The 17,582-nt window shown below is 58.0% G+C and overlaps 1 protein-coding gene across 6 annotated transcripts in view; it reads right to left on the bottom strand.

Moving 5' to 3' along the window:
• The window catches only part of COL26A1 (collagen type XXVI alpha 1 chain), a 247,439-nt gene extending 233,435 nt beyond the window's left edge, over positions 1 to 14,004 (bottom strand). For 4 of the 6 annotated variants that reach the window (XM_068165435.1, XM_068165438.1, XM_068165440.1 and 1 more), the window contains exon 1: positions 13,787 to 14,001. In XM_068165435.1, coding sequence (XP_068021536.1) covers positions 13,787 to 13,938 — 152 coding nt within the window. In that variant the 5' untranslated portion in view covers positions 13,939 to 14,001. Of the gene's footprint in view, positions 1 to 13,786 lie in introns of all 6 variants that reach the window. The other 2 variants (XM_068165441.1, XM_068165436.1) reach the window with 2 other exon arrangements.
• Positions 14,005 to 17,582: the final 3,578 nt, after the last annotated feature.

Genomic DNA, 17,582 nt, shown 5'->3' with positions numbered 1-17,582 from the left:
GCTGGCACAGACTGGCAGTGCCAGATGCTGCAGGCATGTCTGCACTGACCTCGGCCGCCAGAGCTGCTCCTGCAGGTGGGTTGCACACCCAGCACCCTTCCAGCCTTGCCTGGCAGCTGAGGACAGCAAAGCACCACAGCCTGCGCCATCGCCACAGCCTGTGCCATCACCCAGCCTGTGCCATCACCCAGCCTGCGCCATCGCCCAGCCTGCGCCATCCCCCCCAGCCTGCGCCATCCCCCCCCGGCCTGCGCCATCCCCCCCCGGCCTGCCCTGCTCAGCACTTCCTGCTCCCACCCCCAGCTAGTGCTCCAAACTACCTCTTCCTCTGCAAAGATACCAAAGTCCTGGCAAAGTGGGGCTGGAAGGGACCTCTGGAGCTCACCCAGCCCAAGCCCTGCACCAGCAGGGCACCCACAGCACAGTGCCCAGCAGCACAATGCCCAGGGGGGGTTGGAAGCTCTCCACACAAGGACACTCCACAACCTCTCTGGGCAGCCTGCTCCAGGCCTCCAGCACCCTCACACCAAACAACTTTCTCCTCCTCTTCACATCCAACCTCCTGGGCTCCACTCTCTGCCCCTTGCTGCCCCTTGGCCTGGCCCTGGGCACCACTCAGCAGAGTCTGGCCCCAGCCTCTTGCCCCCCACAGCTCCTTTAGTTCTTGCTGAGCATTGCTCAGCTGCCCTCTGGGGCTGCTCTTCTGCAGGCTCTCAGCCCCAGGGCTCTCAGCCTTTGCTCCTCCCAGAGCTGCTCCAGGCCCCTCAGCAGCTCTGCAGCCTCCCCTGGACTCTCTCCAGCAGTTCTCTGTCTCTCCTGAACTGGGGAGCCCAGACCTGGACCCAGGACTCCAGATGTGGCCTGAGAAGGCCAGAACAGAGGGGGAGGAGAACCTCCTTTGCCCTGCTGGCCACACTCTTCCTCACACATCCCAGGACACCATTTGCTCTCTTGACCACCCGTGCACATTGCTGCCTCGTAGGGAACTTGTCCACCAGCACCCCCAGGTGTGTGGAGCTGCTTCCCAGCAGGTCCCCCCTCACCTGTACTGGTGCAGAAGGATGTTCCTAAGCTGTCCTCCTGCAGGGATTCCTCCTCCCCAGGCAAAGCCTAGCTCCCAAAAACTCATTTCAGTCACCCATTCTTGGAGAGCTGCAGCACACAGGGAGCAGGATGACCTCCATGCTGTAAGAGGGGAAGTTCACAGGAGAGCCAAATGTTATCATTCATGGATTTATTACCTAACTACACCCTCATGCAATGCCCCCCAGAGCCTTTCCTTCCATGCAGGGAAGTATCAGCATTCCCACTTGATCTCGAGGAAAGGAAAGAGGGAGAGAGAGAGAGAGAGGAGCTGCAAGGCTCAGCTCCCAGCCCTGCTGCTGCTCTACAGAGCTGCACTGCAGAGAAGGCTTCCACTTGGGAAAGAGGGTGAGGGGAAGGAGCAGAACTCTTCTGGCTCAGCCAGCTGATAATTAAAAGCAGCTAAACCCAGATGAGTTTAAGCTGCAGATGAGAATCTGAGCCCCTGAGCCGCCGAGCCGCTCTGCCGGCAGCAGCCAGGGTCACTGGCCCAGCTGGCCACTATTGTTCTGCCCAGGGAAGCCCCGGCAGGAATGCAGGTTTAACAAAACACAGAGATTAGGCAGAGCAAAGAATGCAGCTCCCCCCTGGCTGCGAGGTTAGGAGTTTGCCACGCCGAAATCCTGCAGCCCAAGCACAGCAGATTCGCTGGCTTGTGCTGCTGGTGCCAGACACAGGCTGACAGCCCAGCTCCCGGGGGTGCTGTCCCCTCAGCCCTCAGGGGTGCTGTCCCCTCGGCTCTGAGTCCCTCATAAGCAGCAAATCAAATCAATTCAAATCACTAAACATGTTTAAAAGCCCCCCTTCCCCCTCCCCCCCCCCCGAGCTGGACTGACCACTGGTCACACCAGGGTTTGCTTGGGCACAGAGGGTACCAAGTGAGCAAAGCTCTGTACCTCCCATGGGCCAGGAGCTGCTGCAGGGCAATCCAAAGCAAGGCAGAGGCTCAAGGGAACACATTTTGAGAGCCTTGCACCACAGGAGCTCACCTTTGCGTGTCTCAGAGCAGCCAAGACTGCCAGGAGGAAAGCTACCATCCAGTGCCCAGATACAGCATCACAACAGCAACCAGACTGCTCCCACAGAGGGGTAGGGGTTGGAAAGGACCTCTGGAGAGCATCCAGTCCAACCCCCTGCCAAGGCAGGGGCACCTAGAGAAGGTCTCAGAGGAACAAATCCAGGCAGCTTCGCAGTGTCTCCAGAGATGGAGACTCCACAACCTCTCTGGGCAGCCTGCTGCAGGGCTCTGTCACCCTTAAATCAAAGCAACTCCTGCCCAGATGGAGTTCCTGTTCAGATGGAACCTCTGATGGTGATGTTTGTGCCCTTGCCCTGTCATTAGGCACCCTGAACAAAGCCTGGCCCCATCCTGCAGACACCCATCCTTGAAGGGCTGAGCAGCACTGATGAGATCCCCCTCAAGCTGCTCTTTGCCAGACTAAAAGTCCCAATCCCCTCAGCCTTCCCTCCCCAGAGATGTTCCAGGCCCCCAAGAATTCCTGAGAACTGAGGATCTCTTCCTCCAAGATCTCCTGAGAATTCAGAAGCAGGACCTGGAGTTCAATTCACCATGCACACAAGAAGGTGACAGGAACAGATCAGAGATGCCCCCAGAGAGCTCCCCAGGGACCTTGCAGGAAGAGCTCTTCCCAAGCCAGACTCCATGCACAAAGCCACTCTGGCCCTTCCCTCAGCACAGCATGTTAAGTGGACAGATAGTTGAGACTCAAAAGTAGAGCTGCAAAGGACAGAGTCCTTGGAGGGCTGTGTGTAAGCAGGTTAATGAACAGCTTGGTTACAGCTCAGTTCAGAGACCCCAAGGATTCCCAAGCTCCCCTGCAGGGCTATGGCTGTTTGCATTCTGTGAAGTACAGCTCAGACTGGAAACATCTAAGCTCCTGCTGCCCTGGCAGGCTCTCACTTCTCTCTTCTTTCTCCCTTCACCAAAACCTACAAAGTCCCTGCCAGTGCCTCTGGAACAGGCACAGCTGAGACACAGGGCTGCTGACAGCCACAGCCAGGCGTTGGCTTCCAGGAGAGCCTTTGCACATCCCAGCACAGCAACAGAAAGCCTCCTGCCACCTGAAAATGCAGACAGCCCAAAGGCTGCTCGAGAGACAGTGATGGGGAGCGGTGAGCAGGGTGGCAGCAGCCAGGCTAGCTCTGGGAAAGCAGGAGGAGGCAGATGGGAAACCAGGCATTGAGGCAGGAGGAAGAGAAGAGGTGAGAGTCAGGGTGTTCAGCCTGGAGAAGAGAAGCCTTGTCCCCAGCAGAAGCAACACTTCCACCAGCTGAGAGCTGCCAGCGCCACACTCCTGAACAGCTAAACAAGGCCCAGGGGGGTGGGAGCCAGGTGCTGATTGACTCCAGGCACATGAAGGGAAATCTTTGTGCAAGGCCTGCAGGGATCAACTCCATCTCCCAAGGTCATCATGAGAGGGCCAAAGGAGGGTTCAGCTCCTTCAGCACCTCAGCTGCTGCCTTTTCTTGGCACCAAGCAGCTCTAAGAGCCAACACACACAGGGGAAGCAACATCCTGCTCCAGCTTGCACACAGGAGAGCAGTGAGTGCAGCACTCAGGTCCTGCAATCACATTTGCTGCATCCCTTCCTCACTTCTGCAGGGTCTAGCCCCAAAACACTCCTCTCATGCACCAGGCATCATCCTGCACTGCCTGGAGGTGCTGAAGAGCTGTGTGGCCATGGCACCTGGGGGCAGGGGTCAGTGGCCATGGTGGTGGTGGCTTGCTGGTTGGACTGGATGATGTCAGAGACCTTTTCCAACCTGTGATTCCATGATTCTCTTCCCACCACACACCCTTGGTGTTTTCATTCCACTGAGAAGAGGAAAGCAGGAACCAAGAGGGGGCCAGGGGGAAGAGGAACACCACCCAGAAGAAACAGGAGCAAATCTCTTCTGCACAGGCTTGCTAGGTCTTGGGTACAGAACCACATCCCAGGGGCTGCTTTCCTGCCTCATGACTTCCTTGCACTGCATTTCTGAGATGCTCTCAGCAGACAAGTGCCAGCACAAATCCTGGGCACTTCCACCCCATTCCTAGGGGCAGCACAGGTTGAGACAACTCCCTGAAGGGAGGTTGTAGCCAGGTGGGGGTTGGGCTCTTCTCCCAGGCAGCCAGCCCCAGAACAAGAGGACACAGTCTCAGGCTGCACCAGGGGAGGTTTAGGTTGGAGGTTAGGAGGAGGTTCTACACAGAGAGAGTGATTGCCCATTGGGATGGGCTGCCTGGGGAGGTGGTGGAGTCACCATCACTGGAGGTGTTCAGGAGGAGACTTGGTGCCATGGGTTAGTTGTTTAGGTGGTGTTGGACTGGTTGATAGGTTGGACACCATGATCTTGAAGGTCTCTTCCAACCTGGTCTATTCTATTCTAAAAGGACATCTGCCCACTCAGTGTGGTGGCAGGGCTGGGCATGAGCAGATGCATGTCTGGGCAGTGGGACCAAGTTTTGGCAGAGGGTGTTTGCTCAGCACAAAGGTGGCTGGGGGTGGCCTCCATCTGGGCTGGTGGGAGGTGTCCCTGCCCGTGGCACTGGGGTTGGAACTGGATGATCTGGGAGGTCCCTTCCAACCCAAGCCATTCTATGAGCCCTACTCAGCTCTCACAGGACAGGCAGGAGTCACACAGATCACAGAGCAGGAAGAGCAGCTCCCAGGTACCTTCTCAGCTCTGAAGAGGTTTGACAACCAGCTGCTATGACCCAAGTGGCAGATTCTAGAGTCTCTGTGCCAGCCAAGCCACACAGATAGGGAAGAGGAGACTGATCTCTCATCAGCATGAGACATTATGAAGCTGCCTTCAGGTTCTGTCTCAGCAGCATCCACCACATGTGCCACCAGGAGATAAGTCACTTCTGAACAGAGAGAGTTGCTTCCTCCTCTCTGCCTGAGCTATGATTCCTCTGCTTTGGAAGCTGAACAGGAGGCTCAGGCCTGGAGCAGCCTCCTGTCTCTGCTCCTCTCCAGACACATCAGCTGCTTGCAGGCAGCCAGGGCTAAACCTTCCACCCAAACAGCCTCTTACACATCTGCTCATGGCCAAGAGGAGGAAAACAGCAAACCTGGCAAACCCCAATGCCTGAAGAAAAGAGAGCTGGGGAGGAACTGCAAGGGCCTGCAGTGACAGGCCAAGGGGCAGTGGCTTGAAACTGGAGCAGGGGAGATCTAGGTTGGACATTCATAGAATGGGTTTGGGCTGGAAGGGACACAAAGCTCAGCCAGCTCCAGCCCCTGCCATGGGCAGGGACACCTCCCACCAGCACAGGCTGCTCAGGGCCTCATCCAGCCTGGCCCTGAGCATCTCCAGGCAGGGGACAGCCACAGTCCCTGGGCAGCCTGTGCCAGGCTCTCCCCAACTTGTCAAGAATTTCTTCCTCCTCTCCAGTCTCAATCTCCCCTCTTCCAGCTTCAATCCACTCTCCCTCATCCTGCCTCTACAAGCCCTTGTAAAAAGTCCCTCCCCAGCTTTCAGGTGCTGGAAGGCTCTGATCATCCTCATGGCCTGCTCTGGAGCCACTCCAGAGGAAGTTCTGCACAATGAGGGTGGTGAAACACTGCAACAGGTTGCCCAGAGAGGTGGTGGAAGCTGCTGGAACCCTAACCCACCCCTGGAGACATTCAGGGTCACACTTGGTGTGGCTCTGAGCAATCTGATCTAGCTGGAGGTGTCCCTGCCCAGTGCAGGGGGTTGGGCACAATGCCCTTTGAGGGTCCCTTCCAACCCCATGCAATCTGTGACCCCATGAAAACCACCAAGGAACAGCCTCACAGCTCCCACCCTGGTTCCTGCCTGCAGTAGCATTAAGGACTCTAACTGAGCCCATGCTGTGCTGTGCACAAACAGCCCAGGCAGGAGACCCTCAGCAGGGTGTCAGTGATGCCTTGGCTGGCACAGGCTGGCTTTGTGCTTTGGCCTCCACACAAATGTTCTGCCTGGGGGAATTTGAGCACTGTCTGCACCACGCTAATTAAAATGGAGCAGAGAGCTTGGAGCCCATCGCAGAAACGAGGGTGGGTGCAGCTCAGCCTCACCCTCCAGGACAGCCAGGCCGTGCTTCACCAAACAAGAATGCTTCCAGACATGCTAGAGGTCTAATGCAAGAAAGAAAAGAGCCTGAGGAGCTGCTCCATTACCCTGGTCCAGCAGGCCTCTGTGCTTACAGGCTGTGCTCCCTCAGCCTTTCTTCTTTCCCCCTCCTGTCATAGAATCACAGAGCTGTCAGGGCTGGAAGGGACCTCAAGGATCAGAATAACCTTTATTAGAATAAATAAACCTTTATTAGAATAAACCAAACCAGGTTGGAAGAGACCTTCAAGATCATCGTGTCCAACCCATCAACCAATCCAACACCACCTAAACAACTAACCCATGGCACCAAGCACCCCAGCAAGTCTCCTCCTGAACACCTCCAATGATGGGGACTCCACCACCTCCCCAGGCAGCCCATTCCAATGGGCAATCTCTCTCTCTGTGTAGAACTTCTTCCTAACATCCAACCTGAACCTCCCCTGGCACAGCCTGAGACTGTGTCCTCTTGTTCTGGTGCTGGCTGCCTGGGAGAAGAGACCATCATCAGCCTGTCTACAACCTCCCTTCAGGTAGTTGTAGAGAGTGATAAGGTCACCCCTGAGTCTCCTCTTCTCCAGGCTGAGCAACCCCAGCTCCCTCAGCCTCTCCTCACAGGGCTGTGTTCCAAACCCCTCACCAACTTTGTTGCTCTTCTCTGGACTCGTTCCAGCAAGTCAACCTCCTTCCTAAACTGAGGGGCCCAGAACTGGACACAGGACTCAAGGTGTGGCCTAACCAGTGCAGTGTACAGGGGCAGAATGACCTCCCTGCTCCTGCTGGCCACACTGTTCTTGATGCAGGCCAGGATGCCCTTGGCCCTCTTGGCTGCCTGGGCACACTGCAGGCTCATGTTCAGCCTGCCATCAACCAGCACCCCCAGGTCCCTCTCTGCCTGGCTGCTCTCAGCCACTCTGACCCCAGCCTGTAGCACTGCATGGGGTTGTTGTGGCCAATGTGCAGAACCTGGCACTTGGATGTGTTCAGTCTCCTGCCCTTGGCCTCTGCCCATCTGTCCAGCCTGTCCAGGTCTCTCTGCAGAGCCTCTCTACCCTCCAGCAGATCAACTCCTGCCCCCAGCTTGGTGTCGTCAGCAAATTTACTGATGATGGACTCAATGCCCTCATCCAGATCATCAATAAAGATGTTAAAGAGCACAGGGCCCAGCACTGATCCTTGGGGCACACCACTAGTGACTGGCTGCCAGCTGGCTGTGGCACCATTCACCACCACTCTCTGGGCTCAGCCTCCAGCCAGTTCCTAACCCATCACAGTGTGCTCCTGTCCAAGCCATGGGCTGACAGCTCCAACCCCCTGCCATGGGCAGGGACACCTCACACCACAGCAGGTTGCTCACAGCCACCTCCAGCCTGGCTGCAAACACCTCCAGGCAGGAGGCTTCCACCACCTCCCTGGGCAGCCTGTGCCAGGCTCTCACCACCCTCCTGGGGAACAACTTCTTCCTCACATCCAATCTCAATCTCCCCACTTCTAGTTTTGCTCCATCCCCCCCAGTCCTATCCCTCCCTGACACCCTCCCTCCCCAGCTTTCCTGCAGCCCCCTGCAGATCCTGGAAGGCCACAAGGAGGTCTCCTGGGAGCCTTCTCCTCTCCAGCCTGCACAACCCCAACTCTCTCAGTCTGTGCTCACAGCAGAGCAGCTCCAGCCCTCTGCTCCTCCTCGTGGCCCTGCTCTGGACACCTTCCAGCACCTCCAGATCCTGCCTGGCACAGAGGCTCCAGAACTGAACACAGTGCTCCAGGTGGGGTCTCACCAGAGACCCTCTATCAAGGCACAGCCCAATAAAACAGAGAGGAGAGCAAATACTCCATGGCCCAAGTGTCACAAAGCTTCCCTTTGGTTTTAGTGCACTGCCAAGGCCAGCTCTGAGCAAGTGACCCAGTGAGGGTTATTGAAAGGGACACATCTGTTAATTCATCCAAGGGGAGCACAAGCTCCCTGCCACCCATTGCTTTGCCTCTCTGCTCCCCTTTTCCTCTCAGAGCTGGTAAAGGAGACCTCCATGAGAGGAAATGATTCACACAAGCAGCTGGAAAGGCAAGGCCCTGGGAGATTTCCTCAATGAAGACAAATTTATTGCAGCAGCTTGCAGTCAGCTCTGGCATCTCAAAGCCTTTCCAGCTCTGCTAGGTCCTCACACAGCCATCAGCTTCACTGCTCATTGCCTTGAGAAGCTCCAGCACTGCTCCCCACCATCAGATGGGGATCATATGGCTGCAGAGCCCAGGAAGCAAACAGCAGAGGGTTCAAGGGATTGGAGATGAGCTTCAGACCTCCTGGGTCAGGGCACTTCAAAGGGGGACTAGGGCAGAGGGCTCAGCATGACACAGATCCCAGTTGGTTTGCTTGACATCCTCACACAGCCCATTGCCAACCAGAGACCTCAGGCAATGAGCAGAGTATTAGGGGATGGAGGGAATGACTCAGAGAGCCTCTCAGTAAAGGAGAAAAGAGCCACATCCCTGCACAGCTTTGTATTCCACACCTGCTTAAGAGCCACAAGAAGTTCAGAATCTGGGGCTGAAATCCAGCTGGGATCATCTTTGTGTAAATCACAGAAGGGTTTGGGTTGGAAGGGACCTTAAAGACCACCCAGCCTGCCATGGGCAGGAACATCCCTACTAGACCAGGCTGCCCAAGGCCCTGCCTGGCTTGGCTTTGACCACTGCCAGGCTTGGAGCCTCCACAGCCTGTCTGGGCAGCCTCTGCCAGTGGGGCAAATCCATCTTCTTCTAGACTGAGGCCAATAACTACTGCTTTGGAATTACCAGCAGGCTCTGGGTAGCAACAGCTTGGACATGCTGTCCTTTGCAGTCCTGTGCTGCTGCTCCTCACTGGCTGCAAGGCATGTTTAGGCTGAGGGGAAGGTGTGCTGAAGGTGCAGCTCTCACAGATGGGCCTTGCATCCACCACAGCTGACTTTGGTGATGCTTCTGATGCAGCAGTGAGTTATCCTCCATCACTTCCTGGATCATGTTTGATGAGTTTCTTTCAGCTGCCTCCATCCCACAGCCAAAGAGGTTTCCAGGCTCAGAAGCCCCTAACTCCCACCCTGGAGTCCACAAGGACTTGCATCACTGATTTGAGCCACAGGAAAAGAGGCTGAGGAGTTGAGCTGGGAGAACACCAGCTCCCAAGACACAGATGCAGGAGGCCTTTAACAACCAGGCTGCTGCCAGCATTTCCTTCACTCAGCAAGGCTCCTCATGTCCAGGTCTGGAGGACAACAGCAGCTCCTTGGCAGGCAGCCCCTCCATCCTTACTGCTTGGGTCAGACCCACTTCCCATCCCCACTGCCTAGCCCAGCAGCACCCTGCTGCATGTGGCCTCCAAAGCCCACTGTGAGGCTGCTGCAGTGCAGTGCACACCACCCAGCTCAGGCTGCTGCTGGGATTTCACTCCTCAGTACTTGCACATCCCCCAGGGAAGTGCAGAGCATCTCAAGCACAGGCAAAGACAGACTGCAAGTGTCTCTGGTCTAACAACCTTGACCTCAAGCCAAGCAGAAGCTAGAATGTTCCACCTGACAGGAGGAAAGCAAGCAAGCACCATTGCCCACCACAAACATTCCACACTTGCATTTTGAAGGTGATTTTTTTTCCTTCAAACTTCCCTCCTCCCCACTCCCCACCAAGCTGTTTGTGCTGCCCAAGGCCTTCATTTTCTGCCAGAAAGAAACAAATGTTCAGCAGTCCATCTCTGAGGCACCTTGGGTACCAAGGCCTGTAGCAGCTAGTGAGTTCTGAAGGCTTTTCTAGATAGGAGACAAAAAAAACTCACAGCAACTTCTCTATCCCCAACAGAACTCTTCTGCAAAGCTCATTCTAAAAGCAATTGACAGCAGACTGGGAGACAGCCCAGCCATGGCTTCACTGCTGAGCAAGCTCAGAGGAAGACAACTGTTCAACATCTTTGTTGGTGCCATGGAGAGTGGCACTGAGAGCACCCTCAGCAGGGCTGCTGACGGCACCAAGCTGTGTGCTGCAGCTGACAGCTGGAGGCAAGGATCCATCCAGAGGGACCTGGACAGGCTGCAGAGCTGGGCCCAGGACAACCTCAGGAGGTTCAACAAGACCAAGAGCAAGGTCCTGCAGCTGGGGCAGGGCAATCCCAGGCACTGCTATAGGCTGGGCAGGGACTGGCTGGAGAGCAGCCCTGGAGAAAAGGCCTTGGGGGTGCTGGGGGAGAAGCTCAGCAGGAGCCAGCAGGGAGCACTTGCAGCCCAGAGAGCCAAGCAGAGCCTGGGCTGCAGCAAGAGAAGTGTGGCCAGCAGGGCAGGGAGGGGATTCTGCCCCTCTGCTCCACTCTGCTGAGACCACAGCTGGAGCTCTGGGGCCAGTTCTGGAGCCTCTGTGCCAGGAAGGATCTGGAGGGGCTGGAAAGTGTCCAGAGAAGGGCCAGGAGGATGAGCAGAGGGCTGGAGCTGCTCTGCTGTGAGCACAGACTGAGGGAGTTGGGGTTGTGCAGGCTGGAGAGGAGAAGGCTCCCAGGAGACCTCATTGTGGCCTTCCAGGATCTGCAGGGGGCTGCAGGAAAGCTGGGGAGGGACTTTTGAGGGTGTCAGGGAGGGATAGGACTGGGTGGGATGGAACAAAACTAGAAGTGGGGAGATTCAGACTGGATGTGTGAAAGAAGTTGTTCCCCAGGAGGGTGGTGAGAGCCTGACAGAGGTTGCCCAGGGAGGTGGTGGAAGCCTCCTGCCTGGAGGTGTTTGCAGCCAGGCTGGAGGTGGCTGTGAGCAACCTGCTGTGGTGTGAGGTGTCCCTGGCCATGGCAGGGGGTTGGAGCTGGATGTTCTTTAAGGTCCCTTCCAGCCCTGACAGCTCTGTGAACTGCAGGATCATGGTGTGTCTTGTACCAGCTGTAGAGCATCACACCAGTATGCTGCAAAGCACCAAAGCCTGGGGGTGCAGCAGTAACTTCCAGGGCTCTGTCCTGCTTGTGCTTGGCTGATGGTATCCAGGAGAAGTGCCAGAAGCCATTGGACAAAGCACTTGCTGGGAAGTTGCAGAAGAGACCATGAGAATGGCCATGGTGAGGCCACATTCCTGGAAACATTCAAGGCCAAGCTTGATGTGGCCCTGAGCAAGCTGATCTAGCTGGAGATGTCCTTGCCCATTGCAGGGGGATTGGACAAGATGACCTTCAAGAGCCCCTTCCAACCCCATGCATGCTGTGGGTCTGTGCAGTGTCACCTAGCAGGCTTGGTAGAACCAGACCATGGCTGGGCTCAGGGGTCTCAAAGGTCTTTTCCAGATGGCACAACTCTGTGGTTCTACCAGCAGTGGTCACCTGCCCACCACACTGCATCCTCCACAGCCTCTCCAGGGCAGAGGCCAGCAAGCTCTGCTGTGATGGAGCTACCATTGCTCCACACACCTCAGGTGCCACTCAGATCCCCTCTTTAGATAGCAAAAGGGACACTGAGCAATGTGAGCAGCAGTTCAGTCCAGTCTGATCCAGCCCCCTGGAAAAAAAAGGCTTCACACCCACACAGATCAACATTTGAGAGCAAAGAGCTTCCCCTTCTCACCCTGCAGCTCTCCCAACCTGCACCCTGCAGCTCTCCCAACCTGCACCCTGCAGCTCTCCCAACCTGCACCCTGCAGCTCTCCCAACCTGCACCCTGCAGCTCTCCCAACCTGCACCCTGCAGCAGGCTCCCTCCAGAGGTCCAACTTTGTGCCTGGGTAATGTTTCCCCACACAGATTTTCCCATCAGAAAGAGAAGCTGTCAGCTGTTTGCCAACAACCAAGCTCCACCACCCCATCCAGGGGAGAGGAGAGCAGGCAGGGATTGTTTCAGTGTGTGATACTGACTAAGCACTTGCATTTTTATTTCTAAGCATCCATCACTGATGGTTTTTCCCCCCCCTCCCTTCCCTTTGTTATCTCCCCTTCTGCTTTCAGCTGGAATGGGAGAGTCTCACATGGCAAAGTTCCACTGGACAGAGAGGAAAAAAAGAAAGAAAGGCAAAAGCCCAACCAACTCCATCAGCTTTCCCAACACCATTGTTTAGATCAGCTTTAGATGGTTTTGTGCAACACTTTATGGGCTTGGAGAGGGACACGTCCCCCTGCCAGAGCATCAGCTATCCAAACAGCTGAGGCATGGGAAAATCCTGCAGGAGTGGGAGCTGGGGAAGGCCTTTGGTGAGCAGAGCTGGAGCCCATGCAAGCGTGGTAGCTGTGCAGAGAGATCTGCAGGCTAATAGACATGTAAGACAAGTGACATGTGGTTCTCATTGCAGCTCATGCTTCGGGAAGGGGTATCCTGGCCCACAGCCAGCTGGGATAGGTTTATCCCATTACTCTCCTATAATTTTCTGCCGTTTCAAACCCTTTGACAGTTACTGCAGTTTAACATCACACCCCCTACAGACTGAGGGCTGTTTGACAGCCCAGCAAACAAAGCCACCCCCACTCCGAGATGAAATAGGCACCAGATGTGCTAGCGCCCGCTGCCCTTCTCCCGGGGCAGGCCGATGGAGAGCTGCTGCCGACGCCTTCGCCCAGCCCCTAGCCCGAATCAGCGCTGCTAAAAGCCCTCCCCCACAGCAGCTTAGCACCACAGAGCTGCTGAGGTTGGAAGAGACCTTTGAGATCAAGTCCGACCTTTGCCTAGAGCTCACAACCCTACCGCTGCTGCTGAGCCACTGCCGCTGAACCAGGTCCCTCGGCACCACATCCAGGCAGCTTTTAAACACCTCCAGGCAGGGGGACTCCGCCACCTCCCTGAGCAGCCTGGGACAGTGCCTAAGAACCCTTGTTGGGAAGGAATACTTCCTAACATCCAACCTGAACCTCCCCTGGCACAGCTTGAGGCCATTTCCTCATGAGCTTAACTCATGCAAACTAGGTATTAGCAAGGGGAAGAGGGAAAGAGGGAGAGACAGGATGGACGAGCCCTGAATGTTAAACTCCCCAAGTCCCCGTTGAAGGGAATTGCAGGGGGGGGGGGGAATAAATAGGAAAGCAGTGAAATTGAACAACTGGAGGCAGGTTAAGGCAGTCCCTGGCTTCACGCAGCGCGGGTCATTCATCTGAACAGCTGCTTCACCTCTGGAGAAGGACCCGGAGAAAGCAGAGGGGAGAGGGAGACGCCCGAGTTGTCTGCAGCAAGACCAAGAGCGATCGCCGTCAAGTTTGCAGCGAAGGGGTTTGGGCTGGCGGCAGGGAGAGTCTGGGTTTAAAGAGCTCTGGGAGAGCCGCGGCTCCGGAGCGGAGCTCTGCAACGAGTGGCTTTCCTTTGTTGAGCTGAACAAGTCCTCCTGGCAGCCGAGGGCCAGAACAGTTCCCTCTGCCGGCATCACCAGGGTCGGCCTCGGGAGGGTCCGCGGCTGGGCACGGCACACGCTGCCCCGTGGCCCCTTCCCCTCGCCGAGGGGCCGGGGGGCAGAGCCCGACGCTTTCATCTGCCGGAGCTCAGCTCCGGTCGCTCCCAGTCCCAGCCCAGGTAGGCAGCCCCCACCCCAGCTCGGAGAAGCCCCTCGCAGCCTCCCCGGGCACTGCAGCCCCCGCCTCGGGCATCGCCGTGTCCGCTGCTCCCCCCGGCAGGCACCCCAGGTCCGGGGGGCCGGACCCGGCCCTTACTCACCGGCGAGTGGCGAAGCCGCTGCCCGGCGAGCCGGAGCTCTGCTCCGGGTAGTTGTGCTGCAGGGTGGACGCCGGGAACTGGTAGAGGAAGCCGGTGCCCAGCGCGCAGCCCTGCAGGCAGCAGCACCAGGACAGGAGCAGGGCGAGCTGCATGGTGGCGGCCGCGGGCTGCTCCCCCGGCCCGCTGCGGCTCTTCTTTTCACGGCACGGCAGCAGCGGGACCCCCCGTGCCTCCCACCGCTCGGAGGTGCCCGCGGGAGCAGGTCGCGGGAGCGCCGGGGCCGGCGAGGCGCAGCTGCGGCTCCCCCGGCAGCCCTGTCCCGGGCGAGCGGAGCGCGGCGGCCGCTGCCCGCGCAGGGTCCGGAGCGGCGCAGGGTCCGGAGCGGCGCAGCTCTTCGCGCCCAGGGCGCACACTCGGCCCTCGCCTCCTTTTCAAATTTGGCGAGGCTGCTCCGGCTCCGTCAAAGCGGGGGTGGGGTCTCGCCTTAACCCTTGCCGGGCCGCGCACCCCGCTGCCAGCCGCTTCCCCGAGCCCGGGAGCCCCCCGGGGGAAGCCTGCGCACGGAGCGAGCCCGGGGAGCCCCGGCTCGGGAGCAGGCAGCGAGCACCTGGGGACCCGAGCCCTGACCCCAAGAAAGTGTCCCCGACACGGATCACAAAGCCTGGTGTCCCTGAACAGGCTGGAGAGCTGGAGAAGAGGAACCTCATGAAGGTCACCAAGGGCAAGGGCAGGGTCCTGGCCCTGGGGAGGAACAACCTCCTGCAGCAGCACAGCTGAGGGGGGACCTGCTGGGAAGCAGCTCCAAGGAGAAGGTGCTGGGGGACAACAAGGTCCCCAGGAGGCAGCAATGTGCCCTGGGGGCCGAGAAGGCCAAGGGGGTCCTGGGATGCATGGAGAAGAGTGTGGCCAGCAGGGCAAAGGGGGTTCTCCTCCCCCTCTACTCTGCCCTAGGGAGACCACAGCTGGAGTGCTGGGTCCAGTTCTGGGCTCCCCAGTTCAGAGAGACAGAGAACTGCTGGAGAGAGTCCAGGGGAGGCTGTGAAGATGATGAAGGGACAGGTACATCTCTGCTGTGAAGAAAAGCTGACAGCCCTGGGGCTGTTTATTCTGGAGAGGAGAAGGCAGAGAGGGGACCTGAGGGGTGGGGGTCAGGAGGAAGGGGCCAGACTCTGTTTGGTGGTGCCCAGGGACAGGACAGGGAACAGGGACAGGCTGGAACCCAGGAGGCTCCACCTCAACATGAGGAGAAACTTCTTTGGAGTGAGGGTGCTGGAGGCCTGCAGCAGGCTGCCCAGAGAGGTTGTGGAGTGTCCTTGTGTGGAGAGCTTCCAACCTCCCCTGGGCATTGTGCTGCTGGGCACTGTGCTGTGGGTGCCCTGCTCTGGCAGGGGGCTTGGATGATCCCCAGAAGTCCCTTCCAACCCCACTCTGCAAAAGCAAAGAGCTCTTCCCCTCAGGTGCAGCACAGGCCTTGCAAGATGCAGCAACTGGAAAACCATCCCTGGGAGACCCTGGGAAAGGGGCTGGGTTCATGCCCCACAGGTGGGGGATCACCTGCCCCTCCCCCCACAGTGCCCACCTCCAGAGCCTGCACGCAGAGATAAACAGCCCCTGGCTGGAGCCTGGAAGCAGACAAGTTTAGACTGCAAGGGAGGCACCAGGTTTTCAAACAGCTGCTCTCATTAATCACTGGAGCAAGCCACAGGGGGAGGCAGAGGTGCAGCTCAGCTTGGCCCCCCTGAGGCTGCCCCAGAGCTGCCCACAGGGTGTCCCAGGTCTTCAGCTGGAGCAGGCAGTGGGTCAGCACTCTCTGGGTTCAAAGGGAGCTCCAAAGGTTTGCCCCAATAACAAGGGGCCACCAAGCATGCTTAGAAACAGCCCTCAGGGCCTGGAGCTGGGACAGGAGCTGCTGCCCCCAGCCCTGGCTCAGGACAGCCTGAGCACCCTTCCCTCAGTCTCTCCTCACCCTCAGCAAGAAGATCATCTTCTTTTCCCTTCTCCCAGCCCCAGGAAAACACAGAGCTCCAAGAAGCTCCCCCTAGGATGTTCAGCCACTCAGCCATTTTGCTGAGTCCTCAGGAGCCTCACTCCCTGGTGTCCCCTCTCAGCAGGGCTACAAACTGCCCCAGATTCCTCCTTCTCCTGGGAGAGCAGCGAGAAGGGGCAGCACACCCACACCAGCAGGCAGCTCTCAGAGCCTGCCCTGTCCTTGTCTGTGGTGACCAGCCTCAGCTGTGTGCACAGCCAAACTGGGCACAGCTGGACAGACTCACAGAAGGTTAGGGGCAGGAAGGGACCTCCAGAGCTCACCCAGTCCAACCCCCTGCCAGGGCAGGGGCACCCAGGGCAGGGCTCACAGAACACATCCAGATGGGTTCTGAATGTCTCCAGAGCAGGAGACTCCACAACCTCTCTGGGCAGCCTGCTCCAGGCTCTGGCATCCTCACAGGGACAACATTTTCCCTTAGTATCACAGCATCATTCAGGGTTGGAAGGGACCACAAGGCTCAGCCAGTTCCAACCCCCCTGCCATGGGCAGGGACACCCCACACTAGATCAGCCTGGCCAGAGCCTCAGCCAGCCTGGCCTTAAACACCTCCAGGGACAGGGCCCCAACCACCTCCCTGGACAACCCATTCCAGGGCTTCACCACTCTCATGGGGAAGAACTTCCTCCTCACCTCCAGCCTCAATCTCCCCACCTCCAGCTTCATTCCATTCCCCCTAGTCCTATCACTGCCTGAGATCCTGAGCAGTCCCTCCCCAGCCTTCCTGGAGCCCCCTGCAGATCCTGGAAGGCCACAATGAGGTCACCTGGGAGCCTTCTCTTCTCCAGACTGAACAGCCCCAACTCCTTCAGTCTGTCCTCACAGCAGAGCAGCTCCAGCCCTCTGCTCATCCTCCTGGCCCTGCTCTGGACACCTTCCAGCATCTCCAGATCCCTCTTGTCATAGGGGCTCCAGAACTGGAGGCAGGACTCCAGGTGGGGTCTCCCCAGAGCTGAGCAGAGGGGGAGAATCACCTCCCTTGCCCTGCTGGCCACACTTCTCCTGCTGCAGCCCAGGCTCTGGTTGGCTTTGTGGGCTGCAAGTGCACACTGAGAGCTCCTGGTGAGCTTCTCCTCCCCCAGCACCCCCAAGGCTCTCTCCTCAGGGCTACTTTCCAGCCAGTCCCTGCCCAGCCTGCATTTGTGCCTGGGATTGCCTCCACCCAGCTGCAGGACCCTGCCCTTGCTCTTATTGAACCTCCTGAGGCTGGCTTGTGCCCACCTCTCCAGCCTGTCCAGCTCCCTCTGGATGGATCCCTTCCCTCCAGCTGTCTGCTGCACCACACAGCTTGGTGTCATCAGCAACCCTGCTGAGGGTGCACTCAGTGCCACTGTCCATGGCACCCACAGGGATGTTGAACAGAACTGGTCCCAGGACTGATCCCTGAGGGACTCTGCTTGTCCCTGGCCTCCCCTGGGCCATGGAGCCATTGACAGCCACTCTTTGGGTGCAGCCATCAAGCCAGTTCCTTATCCATCTAGTGGTCACCCCTCACACCCATGTGTCACCAGCCTGGAGCCCAGGATGTGGTGCGGAGACCAGGATCTAGTTTCAACCCCCCTGCCGTGGGCAGGGACACCCCTCACTAGATCAGGCTGGCCTTCTGTTCCCCTGGCACCTCCTGTGCTCCAGCTTGCCCCCAGTGCCCCTTGTGCTGTGCTTGGCCATCCCTGAGCAGAGCCTGGCTCCAGCCCTGCACATCTCTATCCCCAGCAATGAGGGCAGCCCTCAGGCTCCTCTGCTCCAAGC

The sequence above is a fragment of the Melanerpes formicivorus genome, unplaced genomic scaffold, assembly GCF_026170545.1.
Source record: "Melanerpes formicivorus ecotype bairdi unplaced genomic scaffold, bMelFor1.0.p_v2 SCAF_88, whole genome shotgun sequence".
Taxonomy (NCBI): Eukaryota; Metazoa; Chordata; class Aves; order Piciformes; family Picidae; genus Melanerpes; species Melanerpes formicivorus.
Note: the sequence above shows the minus strand (reverse complement) of the source record. Positions and strands in the feature narration are given on the sequence as shown.